Source organism: Amia ocellicauda, chromosome 3 (assembly GCF_036373705.1).
Source record: "Amia ocellicauda isolate fAmiCal2 chromosome 3, fAmiCal2.hap1, whole genome shotgun sequence".
Taxonomy (NCBI): domain Eukaryota; kingdom Metazoa; phylum Chordata; class Actinopteri; order Amiiformes; family Amiidae; genus Amia; species Amia ocellicauda.
Window position 1 is genome coordinate 45,017,409 of NC_089852.1, and position 16,354 is coordinate 45,033,762.

General features: G+C 37.0%; 2 protein-coding genes across 2 annotated transcripts; both read right to left on the reverse strand.

The window, feature by feature from the left end:
* Positions 1-11,923: 11,923 nt before the first annotated feature.
* Positions 11,924-12,904, reverse strand: LOC136747166 (olfactory receptor 1E16-like). Its single transcript, XM_066700120.1, has one exon. It carries the CDS (start codon positions 12,899-12,901, stop codon positions 11,924-11,926), a length of 978 nt encoding a protein of 325 aa, XP_066556217.1. The 5' UTR covers positions 12,902-12,904.
* A 1,532-nt stretch (positions 12,905-14,436) lies between these two features.
* On the reverse strand, positions 14,437-15,550 carry LOC136747338 (olfactory receptor 1E16-like). Its single transcript, XM_066700274.1, has one exon. It carries the CDS (start codon positions 15,412-15,414, stop codon positions 14,437-14,439), a length of 978 nt encoding a protein of 325 aa, XP_066556371.1. The 5' UTR covers positions 15,415-15,550.
* Positions 15,551-16,354: the final 804 nt, after the last annotated feature.

A 16,354-nucleotide genomic window follows, 5' to 3' on the forward strand; every position in this document is an offset into this window, starting at 1 on the left:
AATATATGTCTGACAATCATAACATCTTGATCAGACACGCTTTGAATTATGGCGAGGTTAGAATGGGTCCCTACTTTCTGGATGGTTTTTCAGAGGAAAATGGGGTTCGTACGGCTTATGAGTTTGCCGGTTGTAGTTACCTTGGTTGTCCTCGGTGCTTTGACGCAAACACTTTTAATTCTGTCACTCATCAAATCTGTGGAGATATGCACTTTGATTTCTTACAAAGAATCGAGACTCTAAAAAACACCTATGGTTTAACTGTGAAAGTGATGTCGGAACATGAGTGGACGGCTATGAAAAAACAGGATGGTAGTGTAAGAACGTTTATGAAAACCTATGATTTTCCTGAACGTCTCGAACCGAGAGATGCTTTGTTCGGAGGGTGCACTAACGCAATCTGTTTACATTACGAGGTGAAGGCTGAGGAGAGAATAGATTACTATGATTTCACTAGCCTGTATCCCTTTGTCAACAAGACAAAAATGTACCCCGTAGGACACCCCACCATAATTTATCGCGACTTTCTCAATCTCCAGTAATACTTTGGCTTAATCAAGGTCACGATGTATCCACCCAGGGGGCTTTTCTTGTCAGTTTTGCCTTATAGAGCTTCGGGAAAATTGATGTTTCCGCTATGTAGAACGTGCGTTGAAACTGAAAACCAGACGGTGGAGTGTCCGCATGAGGATGATGAGAGGTCATTGACAGGGGTGTGGTGCATGCGTGGAGCTTTATAAAGCGATTGAGAGAGGCTACAGAGTCGGTAAAGTATACGAGGTCTGGCATTTCTCTGAAAAATCTGACACGCTTTTTGCCGATTACATCATGACACACCTTAAAGGGAAGCAGGAGGCTTCAGGCTACCCTTCATGGTGTACTGATGAAACCAGTAAAGAGAGCTATATTCAGAAATATCTTGAAAAAGGGGGAATCAGGTTGGATCCGAGCAACATAACTGTAAACCCAGCGAAGAGACAGATATCAAAACTGATTCTAAATAGTCTGTGGGGTAAATTTGGAGAGCGGACTAATAGAATAAACACTACCTTGATTAAAGATCCGTCGCAGTTTCTTCAATTTCTGTTTTCCAAAGAGCATGATGTGTCACACTTTAGCTTTGTAACTGACAGAGTAGCTCAGGTTCAGTGGCGACGACCTCAAGATTTCCCGACCAAGCCAGGGAATATCAACGTTTTTATAGCTGTTTTTACAAAAGCTTATGCTAGATTAGAATTGTATAGTTTAATGGAGCGTCTGCAGGAGCGAACTTTATATCACGATACGGACTCTGTAGTCTTTGTCAGCAGACCGGGTGATTGGATGCTGCCGCTTGGAGATTATCTGGGCGAGTTAACAAATGAGCTAGACCCCCAAGATCACATCGTAGAGTTTGTTTCTGTGGGTCCAAAGACATACGCTTATAAAACAGCTTCAGGAAAGAGCTGTATGAAGGTGAAAGGTATAACTTTGAATCACACTAACAAGAAACTGATCAATATCAAGTCTCTAACGACTTTGGTTCAAAATTATGTTGCAGGCCTAGATCAAGGAATTCAACCTCAAGAGGTGATTACTTCCGGAAATCAGATCGTCCGAAATAATAAGGTGTACACTCTCGAAAACAGGCCACTACAGAAAAGGTTTCGGGTAGTGTACAACAAAAGAGTTCTTTTGCCAGACTATAATACGCTACCCTATGGATATTGACGGGGGATTCGATAACAGACTTCAACACCCCTTTTCATGTATTATATCAGGTCCTTCCAATTCTGGTAAAAGTTTTTTTCTTAAAAGGCTTTTAGAGAATTCGGCAACGGCTATAACACAAACTCTCGATAACATAGTTTGGTGTTACTCATGTTGGCAGCCTCTGTACGATGAGCTAATGGTTAAAATTAAAAATCTTAAATTTGTGGAAGGTGTCCCCGCATCGCTTTGTGATGATGATTTGTTACCCAGTGACAAATGCAATTTAATAGTGATAGACGATCTCATGGAAACGGCTAGTGACAATAGCGAAGTGGAGAAAGCTTTTACAAAATATACACACCATAGAAATTTGAGCATCATCTATCTAGTTCAAAATTTATTTTTTCAAGGTAAAAAGAGTCGAACGAACAATTTAAATGCTAATTATATTATTCTTTTCAAAAATCCTAGAGATAAGCTGCAGGTGAACACTTTGGCCCGGCAAATGTACCCCAGACAATCTAAATTCTTTTTGGAATCGTTCGAAGACGCGACTAAAAACGCTTACGGATACTTGCTATTGGATTTAAAAGCGCAAACTCCCAAAGACTATCGACTCAGAGCGGGTTTGCTGCCCCCAGATTGGCCTGTAGTCTACGTGCTAAAGAGAAGAAATAAAAAATAGAATGTCGGGTAGGATAAGAAGAAACATACCGCTTTTAAAGATATTATATGAGGTTAATCCTCGTCAGAGGAAAGCTGTGTTGTTGGCCGCCCCTTCTGATCTGATAGAAACTTTATGTGAAATCGCCTTAAACGTTCTACGGGGCAATATACCTTTAACAGCTTTTCAACTGGGTGAACTAAAACAACAAAAGTCTGTTATAAAGATCCTCACTAACAAGAAGTTATCCGTTAAAAAGAAGAGAAAGGCAAGGCTATGCTCAAGAGGGGTCCGATAAAACCACCTTTCTGGTTAATAGCCTTTCTTAACCAACCTTCTAGCTTCCAGATCTGTATAGTAGCGATGGAATACACCCAAAAAATGTTTTTGGTACCTCAAGAACAACTTGACAAACTAACAAAAACCCTGCCGCCTCCAGAATCCCTCTGACAGACTGTGGAAAATAATCTAGACTCTGAAATTAAGGTTATATTGTCACGATGCGATTTAAGTCCTTATGAAAAAGTACAGCTTCATACAGTCACCTTACAAAGATATCTGAGTATCGTTAAACAGGGTGCAAAAAGCCAGAGTACTCTAACTTTAATGTTGCCTTCGGAGAAAGAGCAGCTTTCTGAAAGTAGTGCGGTTATTGAAACAGAAGAAAAAGAACACCCTGTAGAGGCAGATGTGGTTTTATTAGATGTATTGAAAAGCATGCCTGTAAGAAGTCAAAGAAATGCAAAATATATTCTACATAAAATGTTTAACACCCCTCGGGTGACCTCCTGGAATAACCAATGTGAATTTATTTTTAAAGGTCAGGTGATTAAAGGATCGCACATGTTTGATCTGATCGAGAATGTAACGAGTCCTAATAAGATTCTGGATAGTAGGAGGCCTACGGGGTGGAGAGATTTCCTCCAAGCTTTGGCGTGTCTGAACATACCTCAATCAACAATCCCTAACCAAACCACCCGTAACAAAATCTGCCTCTATAAGGCTGGTGAGAGTGATTAGGTTGAACCCCCCGCCAGAAAGAAAAGAATGAAACCTGCATCAAAACATAGATGGACACCTTATTAACGGTATAAATGTATACTTGCAGTTGGAAAGGGGAAAAACAAAGTCTTTGTATGTAACATTTGATACTTTTATTACGTTGTATATCCATATTTTGACATGTATTACACAATTTTTACAACATGATATATTCTTATTCTGTAATGTTTTTTTTTTACATTTTATAATGTAATGATTATATAGGATTATGTAAAAAAATGCTTTTGTATTAAAGCTTTTCTTTTCTTTAACACGCATAACATTTTTTTAAATCTTTACAAGAACAGACATTCTGTATACATGTTAGGTATTTAACATAGTTATTATTAGGACACAATGTTTGAACAAACCAGGACACAGTTTTATCGTTTTTCCAAAATCAGGGCCATACAGCGTCATAACATTTGTGTAGGGGAGACCTTTAGCTCTATGATATAAGAAAAACACACAGTGTTGACCGCAGGTTGTAGTCTGTAGACTTTGCACTTGGCAACAGTTATAAACCGGTTCTTTACAATTGTTTATTAAAAAGTTGTTGATCGTAGCTGGAAAATGAATAAAATCTGGAGGGTTTCCGTAAGAATCCAAAAATTTGCCGCGATGATCTTCCGTCAGATAAATAGCCAGCCAGTGCTCTCCAGGCATGGTTTCAGGGTGAGTGTTAATTATAAACATGGCGGGTAAGTTCTTTAGCTTCAATTCAGGTAATTGATCGCAGGCATAAACTCCGTGAAACAGCTTCTTAGTGTAGGGGTTACAGTTCATGAGAGCCGTGAGCTCTCTGGTGTACATGGTTAATAATAATCATAGAGCACATTCCTTCTCTGATTCACTTCTATAATATTGTCAAACACGGTGTACACAACCATATTTACAGTACTGGCTAGGGGTTGCTTAAAACGTATTTCCAGTCTCATGTTTCCTGTTTTCCTGTTGCCTGCACTCTTCATCGGGGGTTAGGTTGAAGGCATACAAAGTGTAGCCGTTGATGTATTCAGTGCGGTTTATCAGCAGAGGCTGGTCCTTCAGATGTCTCCCTGTAGCGAGAACTAGACTGTAATATTCACGGACCGCGCAACCATTTTCAAAATCAGGTTGAAAAGGTTTGGCGGGGACCTGCGTGCCATCAACGTACAAAGCTATAAATTCTGCATTATAATGTTTAAAATTAAATGGATTCTTTGTATATGACCCTGTAAATGCGTCATTATCCACCAGCCTGATAATGACATGTTTTGGGAACTGTCCGAGGAAGAGGTTTTCCTGATTCATAACGCGAGTTCCTGCCGCGATGCTGTGCACTTTCATATAGACTCTTTCAATGGGGTACTTGGCGTTAGTGGTCATTAGAGCCTGAGCGTGGCCTAGTTTAACAGCCGGTGAAATAGACACCTTTTTAACAAACAGAAAGGCTGATAAAATAATAAGTTTATATTTTTCATCATCATCGCTCATCAGACCAAAATTCATTTTTGTTCCGAATCATTTTTATCTTAATATCAACCCCGTTGAGCATCAGTTTCTCTTGAAAAAATATGTCTGAATGAACATGACCAAAAAGCTCAATTGTTTTACTTGCTGTAGAAAATGTTGCTCTTTTTTTCAGACCTGCGTTGGTGCCACCTGGATCCTTGACATCCATGGCGGCCGGTGTGTCTTTGGCAAACAGCCCGGGGCTGAACTGTTTGTTTAGAGTCTCCTCGCTATAATTAAGTATACACTCCATCAGTGCTCTATAGGGGTATGTATTACTGCTTTGACTTATCAGTCTGTCCCCCAGGGTTACATCCATTTGCGAGAAGATGGTGGCCACCGGGTAGTTGATAACCCCCACTTTGGCCTCCCTCTCGATAGCCTGTCCTTCTTCAGTCACAATTTTACAAGTGAGTAAAATAAGGGTATTATTCAAATTACCGGTTATGAAAAATTCCAGAGGGGCGGATTCTGAAATGGCAGAAAGAGGCGGAATCTCCACATAGATGCTTTTATCGATACTCGTTTGTGTGTAAGGGACCGTAAACAGATCCAGTTCTGATTTCACACATTCTTCCGACATGTTGTGTACAAAAGCCATGATTAAAATATATATCCCGAACAGGTTCTTGACTTTCTTTTAGGTTTTCTTTTAACGGTCTTCTTCTTTTTGGCTGCCTACTCTTACGAGTTCTACTACGGTCTGTCGCTGAATAAGTAAGTCTCTGTCTTTTGTTAGCTACCACTCTCTGCCCTCCGGGTGGGCGTCATCTTTTACGTGAGCCTCTGGCCAGGACCATTAGACCCGAACCCTCCTGATTATCATTGTTGTTGGATCTGGCCATAGCGCTGCTGATCACATCACTTACGATGTGTTTGGCGGCTGATTTAAGATGCGGTTTCGCTATATCAAAACCTCTCCTGAGAAGAGGCATAGCCATCCTGAAAAGTCCTCGAAAGAGTCCACCTATTCCACTCCCATACATCACATTAGCCCCAGCGAACCCTGGCAAACCGTTACTGGCCTGCATTTTGTAATAGTTCACATAGTCTTTAGGATCGACATAACCCCTCATGATAGTCATTTTAGCTGTGTACACAATGTTTCACAGGTCGAAAATGTAGTTTGCTTATAACCTTACCAAAACGGAAGGGTATGTCAATATTCTGATCCGATTTCACTTCGATCGTAAAATTGTCAAAATGAGTCTTGGAGACAGGTACGTAGTGTGGCTTGTCATAAGTAATTGTGACCCCATCGTTGTTTTTACCCTTAATATGTACATTTCTTAAAAGGGGGACGTAACTATCCCCCACCCTCTGGTGTGAAATTATGTCCGTGTAGATATAAAGGGTGTAAAATCCTGCGCGGATATCCGCGGGGTATGGAGCTATTATATCCTTAAATTCATCCTCCTTGTTGGCATAAAACCCTGAAATCCGGCCTAGGTTACCGCTGGTTTTAATTCTTATCGTAGATGCGGACTCCATGTAAACTTTATTTTTAATCGAACTGTAATGTAATCTGACAGGTTGTTTCCCTCCAGAGATCTGTTTGTTCATCTCTTCTAATAATTTTTCAATATTTTCATAATAACCGTCTTGTAATGTGAAAGTCCACTGTTTTTTAACTCCGACGTCCAAAATTGAAAAGACAGAGTCTTCATCGCATACTACAGCCTAAGTGTGGGGGTACTGTATTTCCGACAACCCCACCTCCCAGGGCCCCCGCAGTTCTATAGGTTTTACAAATTTTACAAAATTGCTATTTTACTAAAGAATCAGTCTGACTGACAAATCTTTTGGAGGGTTTGAAAAACAGTTGAAGACCCCCACCACCCTGCACATTCCTTCGGAACCCATCAATATGGTAATTATTCTGTGATGCGGTACAAGCACCCCGCACCCCCTAGGAAGGCCCCCCACCCCCTAGGAAGGGGCCCCCCCGAGTTCAACTCAAGTTCAGGTCAAAGGTCAAATCCCCCACAGCCCCCCCCTTTCTAGAAAGTGCCCTATATTACTACTCTCGGATATGAGCTCAGATTGAGCCCCAATCTGTTTAGTACAACAAAATTAAGATCAAGATGAAGATTGGGTCCTGGATCCAGGATTGGATCCTGTTAGTACAACCCGCCCCAGAACTGAAATTGTTCAACACCTGGCACTGTGTCCAGAGTCAGGAGTACAAAGCCTGCACTACAGTCTGATGTGTTAAACCAGCAGGGACTCGCTTCACTGTCACACAGCAGTGCCTCATTACAGTGCTGTAGCGATTACACTGTGGCATCATGGTGTCCCGGGGGTTGTCGTGTCATTAAAACATATCAAGAATAACAAGGCATGTCTTCAGGAACAAAAGGAACTTCCAAGAAAAAATATCAAAATGAGAATCAGCAATGGCTTGCTTTTCATTGTATTGCTTTATTCTCTATGACTTATATAAGAACATTTGTTTTTGCTTGGATTGTAACCGTTACATAGAAAAGGTGTCCATATATGAAAGTATCATTACTATTACACATTTACAGTTTATTTTCCTTTTTAAAAATGCATCTTGTGCTGATAGTCACAATATATAGTCATGCTGCACTAGGTATTAGGCTAGGGGTGGCTATCACTGTGAAGACCCTCCTTATGCACTTTACAGTATAATCCTAATGTCAGGCAACATGGAACAACAATAGGAGAACACACAAACAAGTATTCTTGTGCACAGCTATATGAGTTTATTTTAAAACAACAAAATTAGTGTACACAAAAAACATATCCAAAACATTAAATGTACTGCTTCAAAAATGTGGGGGTCAAAGATCCTTACCAGATAACACTGAAAGATGAATGGTGAAAAAATTAAAATAAATAAATAAAAACAATATGGCCTTATTTTAAACTGAGTAGTGTGTTTCAAAACAACTGACCAAATCAAATAAAGCAAGGGACATTATTTAAAAGGATTTTTTTTTTTACAGTTTATTTACAATTGATCTGATCTTTATTTATAGTGATATAACAATGCATATAACCATTTTGGTTATATCAAAAATATCAATATTATTTTAGTAGTAGTAGTAAGATTATATTTTCCAGATATTGTTTTTTCAAAACAATTCAAAATCTACTTCACATCACATGTCAATAAAGCAAAATATTAATATGAAATTTTAATCACAACCACTACATAATACTTTAATACTTACCTACTTGAATAAAACGTATGACAACTTTTATTTTTATTAATTGTAGTGAGCCCTACTATTCCAAGTACTGTATATAAAAGATGCATCCTTCTAACTTTAATTACAATAATCTATTTACACCAGTAAAACTACATATTAAAAAGTTCAAAACATTCAATTAGTAATTGCAAAAACATGCAACAAAGGAAAACATTTTGATACCTATTCATCATATTTTTCACAGTATATTAATACTGAGGAATATCTGACATGAAACAAAACCAAGAATGATATATAAAATGAAACCATCAGTTGATGTAATTACACTATAATAATTGGCATGTATGTCAAAGTCCATTTTAGTTTTTACATAGAAAACATTTCCATTTCTGGACAGGAAAACAAATTATTTAAGCGGTTTCACATTTTGTTTTCTGAGCAACTGCTTAATCTGCTCCATGACCTCCTCAGTCTTTAAGGTGTATATGATTGGATTAAGCAGAGGAGGCAGGCATGCTGCTAAAGAGGTGTTGAGGATCCTGAGGTCAGTATCAATTGTTGTTTTTATCCATGCAAGTATGTATGTTACAAAAACGGGAATATAAAAAATGACAACTAAGATAATATGGGCTGTGCAAGTTTTAAATGCTTTCCATCTTCCCTCAGCAGAAACTATCTTCAAAAGGGCAGCTATAATGCACATGTATGACAAAGCAATGACAACCAGTGGCACAAAAATGAAAACAACTGTATAGGTAATACCTATTGTTCGGTTTGGAGTGTTGTCACTACACGCAATTCTATACAGCGGTCCATGATCACAGAAATAACTTTGAATAATTGGATCTAGAGTGCAGAAAGACAGCTTTGTTAGAAAAACCATTAACACAATTAAATAAGCTAAAATAAACACCCAGCTAACAAAAATTATGTACATCATCCTTGTGTTTGTGTTGATGGAGCTGCTTCGCAGTGGGAAACAAATAGAGACAAATCTTTCATAAGCCATGACAACAAGTGACAGAGATTCCACACAGTAAAAATAATGAAAGAAGAACATTTGAGTTAGACAGGAATCATACAACACAAATTTGGAGCCCAAAAGAAAATGGTCAATACATTTTGGAATGAGCGCAGTGCTAATGCACACATCTGCAAAGGATAAGTTAAAAACTGCCAGATACTTAGGAGTGTGGAGACTGTGTGACAGCCATATTACTGACATTAGGAGGAAGTTTGCTATCAGAGTTCCCAGATAAACAAACACCAGGAATATGAAATAGTAATCCACATGCTGAAGAGACTGAAAGCCAGCAATTAAAAACCCCACAGGCTTGGAAAGTGTAGTATTTTTCTCCATTGTGCTTGGCTGCTATACCAACTTTTCAAATAGTCTCTTTGAAACCTTAAAAATGTACTGGAAAAAAATATGATTTAAATGAGCCACACAAATCAAACATGTTGACTGCAGTCATGGTTTATCATTGTAATGAAATAATCCAACATGATTTGTTCCGGTTTAGGTCAATTAATGCCTTATTGACACTTTCTTTGAAAATCACTATATCACTATAACAGGGATGATGATCATATCTTTCTTTTCCTTCTCAACTTTTTTATTTCAGCTTCATTTTAACATGCCCACTCTACAGTGCTGAACATAACTTAAGAATGCGCTGTTAAATTGGTACCTTGCTCGGAGATGACAGAACACTGGCCTGTTCTTCACTCCTATCAAACGGCTAGAAACTGTCCTTTTATGTGCCAGTCTATAGTTATCATCACCCTATCCCCAAGTGCTTACACTATTTATTTATGTTTGTGTGTTTTGTATGTAGATAGAAAAAGAAGTAAGGCTGCAGACTAAAGGAAAATAGTGCATGATAAATCACATCATTTTACCCTATGTCCTTTGAGAGCATTACCTGGGGGGACTAAATGAGTGTACAAATAGAGGTTGATGAAAAATAGAGACAGCAAACACCTAAACTGCTTTTTGGTGTGGTGTCCTTTTTTTAAGTGTTTGGTGATGCTCTGTACTGTCTGTAAGACCTTTTTGTTGATTGTCTTTTAGTATGTCTATGCATACTAAAATGTATCCATACATTATATTTCATGATCACAAGTACACTACATAGTGTACTGACAATCACCTCAATTACACAGCAACGCTTCAGTAGACTTCAGGCCAATGCTTGATGATAATGCAGTCTTTATCTGAAGGGACCTGTGCTGAGTGTATAATTTAAACAAAGCAGATTCTTCACTCTGACTGAACAGCAGCTAACACACACGTTTCGCTTTCTTTACCAGTCCAGTCTGATTCCACACAATCACTTGGGCAATCCCATACACAATGAGTTATGTAATGTTAAGAATATTTATATCAAAACTACAACTCTTTTTTTTATTTAATAATAATAATATTTAGTAATAATAATTACAATCATTATGCTCCTGTTAATACCAAAGCCATGCAGTTCTAGTCTTGGGGCTTCAAATCACACTCCACATTATTCTCTTCACATACTCTCTTTAATATGCTTCCCCTGTATGTTTATATGGAAAAATATGGATACTCAGATTCAATCCTGTTGATCACGTTGATATATGTGTATGAGTTAAATCTGGGTCATACGACTTCAGGTATGCTCCCTGTTTTATAACCACAAGCACTGTTTGTATGATGTAAATGTATGCCTTTTTTCTGTCAGATATGTTGCACATATGTTCAAAACTGGCAGTACCATCTGAGGTGTTGAACCAGCAGGGACCCGCTTCACTGTCACACACCAGATACTGCCTCATTACAGTGCTGCAGCGATTACACTGTGGCATTGCGGTGTCCCGGGGGTTGTCTTGTCATTATAATATATCAAGGATAACAAGGATATGCATCGATGGGGAAAAAAGTAGCGACTTTTCAGAATAGTACCTATAAGAGAAATTACATTGGCTTGCTTTTCCATCCAATTTGGTAAATACCTTTAAAATGGCAAATCATACTGTAGAAAGACATAGTAAATTAGGTATGGATACACAGAAGATAATATAAACAGACATGCGAGATAAATGCTCCTTTCCTGAAAAGGCAAATGTTCACCTATCAAAATGATAATTATTACGTTCATTATCGTTAGCTGTTGAAGCCTGGTAGGAATTCAGTGCAGACCATTTTAGCTTAGCAATCACATAAGATTTGTAGCTAAGGGGTTGAGTTTTAAGAGAAGTTCACAGGGAGCCTGGAGGCAAATTCTCAACAAATTACTTATGTTTCAAATCACTAGACTAATGGGCTCATAATTAAAAATCTAACTAGTCTAAAAAGCTAACTGCTAGTACATACACAACACCTATACAGACTGGTTCAATCAAGCTCAAGCTACCGTTATATCTTTTTGTACTTCACATAACGTATACTTAAAATTTAAATGGCAATATCTAATAAATACATAATTTCAGAATATCAAACCATCCCATCTGGTTCCCAGATACATTTTCACTTTAATAAGTGATAAAAGCTGCAGCCCACACTGTATGCCTGTTTGTAGAGTGCAAATCAAACCTTCTAATAAGAGACTCACAATAAAAGCTTTTATTTGAACTGAAACAGAGATGATAAAATGCATTGTTCCACAAAATCAACTAAAAATTGTAAATGTATGGTACGTTAGTACAGTGTGACATTCAGTAACAGGGCACAGGGATCTTTGAATTTGAGAAAATGAACAAAACACCTGCAAGCTGGAAAATAGTAGAAAAAAGTAGGATACCCAACCCAGTTTGAAAACCACACACATGCATACATTCCCATTCCCTTTTGACATTGCTATTTTTGTTTCTCCCAGAGATATGCTTATCTATGTCTTGTATGGGAAAGTATCTGGTTCCTTTTGAAAAGCTTCTTAATTGCTTCCATAATCTCTTCTGTTTTTAGTGTATAAATGATAGGATTCAGCATTGGTGGAATGACAGTAGCTAGGGATGTATTAATTATCCTGGCATTAGGATGAATAGTACCAGTAAATGCAGCAAGGTATGTGGCACATATTGGAAGGTAAAACACTGCCACTAAGATCAGATGAGAGGTACATGTTTTCATAGCTTTGAGTCGTCCATCCTTTGAAGCAATTTTTAACAGTGCAAAAATGATAAACATGTAAGACAATGCAATCACCACCAACGGTGCAATAAAGTATAGCACAGTGCAGAGAATTGCAATGAAGTTATTTGAGGAATTGTCATTACAGGCCATACGATACACAGGCCCATGGTCACAAAAATAGCTGTTTATCACTGTGGTTTTACAGAAGGACAGTCTGGTTATTAAAACTATAGCTATAATTAATAATATCACTGTGAGAATCCACACCACTGTTACAATCACAAGCATCACAGTATTAGTAATAATAATATTATAATTAAGTGGAAAACATATAGCAACAAACCTGTCATAGGCTAGAACAACAAGAGTAAGAGACTGATTGAAAGAAAAGAAGTGAACAAAAAACATATTGGCCAAGCAGGCTTCATATCTTATGTACCGGGAATTGAGGACGAAGGTGTCAATTAATTTGGGAATAAGAGCTGTGTTTCCACACAGGTCAACTACAGCTAAATTAAAAACAGCAACATATTTAGGGGTGTGAAGACTTCTGTCCATGTATATAATGAACATGATGAAGCAGTTTCCTAATACAGTTACCACATAAACGAAGCAGAAAAACATATAGTAATACTGTACATGTGGGATGTCAGAAAAGCCATTGATGTAAAAGAACTCCGGCCGAACAAATGTAGCGTTTGGAGGAACTGTTGAATTCTGGGAAGTCATGGCAGACTTGTTTCTTCAAGTTGCTTTTTCTCTAACCTGTAATGAAAGTTATTGCTTCATTTAATGTTTTATATTAACAAATATAAATAATTATTGCATGCATGGATTCAATCTAATGTGTAAAGCATATTTATGTGCTTGTGCTAGTACAAATCTTGTTGTTTATACCTACATCACAGCTAATATTTTTAAGTTATTTTTCTGGCTAAAGAATTAGATAATCACGCCATACTTTAAAAGTATATAATATGTTCATTGGAAAAATGGCACAAATATATACTATATTTTATAAATCTGTAATCTATACTGCTACTACTACTACTACTACTACTACTACTAAGCTGTTGTGAAATTCTTTACAAATAACTTTTAAAGTTAACATCAATAGAGGAATATCAAACAAGAATAAAATAATATAGTACTCACCCGAGCAAATGTGTAGGCATACACAGTACAGTATATTTAAAATACATAAACATATAAAAGTTTGTGTCAGGAATTCAGTTTACACAAATTTGATGACACAATTGTTCTAGCCGTTGTGCTTCTCACGGTGTGTCAGTTGTGCATGTACATGTTGCAGCAGGATAGAGCCTTTTATAGGATGCCTCTGTGACACTCTGCATTACCATCAACAGGGGGCAGAATGGCCTGTACAGGGACAGTCTCCACAGGAGGCAGGACAAGTGTGTTTTGTTTGTGAGTGTGTGTCTTGAGTCAGAATTTAAGAGTAACTTCACCTGTTTGCAAAGTAGCCCAGCATCACAAACATGTATGTTTCCATTTGCCTTAATCAGAAAGCCGTATTTAAAGAGCCTAGACCCCCTTTACAGACTTTCAATCTCTGCTGTTAAATCCACCTCTACCTTTCTACCTACTGCTTTATGAGGGAACTAGCAAAATGTAAAATAAGATTATAAACTTTAAAAAGTATAATAAAATCTCAAAGCTATTTTGTCAGTATGTTGGAGCAAACTTCAAGCAAACATCTTATTTCCTAAAATAATGTGCTTTATACAACATTTAAATTATTCAAATAATTAATTGTTTATTTTGCAATGCACTTATTATACAATTGTTTTCCATTTAATGTGGGATGAATTTGACTTGACATCAAATTATGGAACTTCAGAAGAGAAAACGAGAAAACCAAAAACGTATCAATACACAGCTTTGTTCCCCTAATCAGAAGTTTCGAGTTTCTCTATTGTCTGGAGCAGTAAACCAACAGGGAGCGGATTAACTGTCACACCCCTGGCACAGCCGCATTATAGTGCTGTAAGAAATAAACTGGCATTCTGATATCATTGGTCTGTCTTCAGTCATGTTGCTTAGGAATTAGTTCACCCCAATAAAGCTCATTCAGTGTTCATCCTCACTTTCTCAGTTTATATTACCAGACTAAAACCATTTTAACTTCACTACTTTGATTTAAAACCACATTCTACAGTCATCTTAAAAGCCTTCATGTAATTCTCTCGCATTATTATTATTATTTATTTATTTATTTATTAGCAGACATGGTACGGAAAACATTAGTCTTCTGTATCATGAGAAATTAGCTTGTTCCTTTTGTAAAGCTTTTTTATTGCTGACATGATTTCCTCTGTTTTTAAAGAATAAATAATAGGGTTCAGCATTGGTGGAATGACAGTAGCCAAGGATGTATTAATTATCCTGGCATTTGGATGAATGTTGGAGCTCAATCCGGCAATATAAGTGGCACATATTGGAAAGTAAAAAATTGCCACCAATATTAGGTGGGAGGTGCAGGTTTTCATGGCTTTTAAACGTCCCTCTTGCGTTGTAATTTTTAATAGTGCAATGATTATACATACATAAGATAACCCAATCACTGCCACTGGCGCTACAAAAAATAATGTTGTGCAAAATATTGCCATGATGTGGTTTGGAGAATTGTCATTACAGGCCAGACGAAACACAGGTCCATGATCACAAAAATAACTGTTAATCACTGTGCCTTTACAGAAGGATAGTCTGGTAAACAAAAGTACAGCCGTCATCACTGTCACTGTTATGAAAACCCAAACCATTGCAATAATCCCAGCCATGGTGATATTTGTGATAATTGCATGATATTTCAGTGGACAACATATAGCAACAAACCGGTCATAGGCCAGAACAACGAGAGTAAGAGACTGCATGGAAGAAAAGAAGTGAACAAAGAACATATTGGAAAAACAAGCTTCATATGTGATGAACTGAGAATTAAATAGAAAAGTATGGATTAAATTAGGAATAAGTGCTGTGCTTCCACACAGGTCAACTACAGCTAAATTAAACACAGCAACATATTTAGGGGTGTGAAGATTTCTCTCCACGTATATCATGAACATGATGAAGCAGTTTCCAAATACAGTTACTGCATAAACACAGCACAAGAAAATATAATAATACTTCACATGTGGGATGTTGGAAAAGCCATTGACATAAAAGAACTGAGGCCTGACAAAGGATGTATTTGAAGAAGCTGTTGAATTCTGGGAGCTCATGGTAGACTTTTTCCTCACTTATGTGTCTCTGACCTGTAATTGTAAAAGTTATTCTATTTAGTGGCCCTGGCAGAGATGTTTGAAATGAGCATTTCATTTAAAATATTACATGTATTTTCTTTACTCAGGAAATTAAGGAAACATAGTTCAATGTGTGCCATTCATTGAAAGATTACCTTGGAATGTACATATCTTGTAACTCTGAAAAAATGTATATCTAAGTTAGTTTATGATTTTCAAATACAGTCTTTATATTTGTTGAATTTAACTAGCTAATATTTAAAGATATATTCCAACAGTAATACATTGATTTTTTTCCTCTTTCTATTTGTTACCTTTAATGTAGATATTTCTTACACAATATTATTTGAATTCAGAATATATTCAGGCAACAATTAAAACAATCTTTTGTTTGTATATCTACATATGTTTTAACAAACCTGTGCTTCAACAATTAAGTCTAATAATTTTGAAGTATTTTTGTGGAATAATTCCTTTTCTCAATATACAAACATCTGAATTTTTGTATTTTTTTACATATTTAAACTTGACAAATATAAATTAACAAGCAAAAAAGCATGGAAAAAACTCACCAGAATACAATTATAGGTTTATTTTGTGCTGTTTTTTTTTGTTTTTTTTAAGTTCTATATACGTCTTGTTAATTAGTAATTTCTTTTGGAAAATAAACAATGTACTCTTCCTTTAGATGCAGTAATTCTGTTTCATGAATCTGTAGTAGTAGATCAGAGGTTTTTATACCAGTCTCTGTTGCACTTCTATCAACAGGGGAAGTCATAAGCAGAACATTCAGGACTGTGACAGTCTACTCCAGGGAGTAGAGATGTTTGTTTCTGGGTGTATGTCACACAATATTGTGACATCTCTTTCAGCCTTTCTGAATGCTAGTTCAATATTACCTGTACTTTTGTTTCTGCCT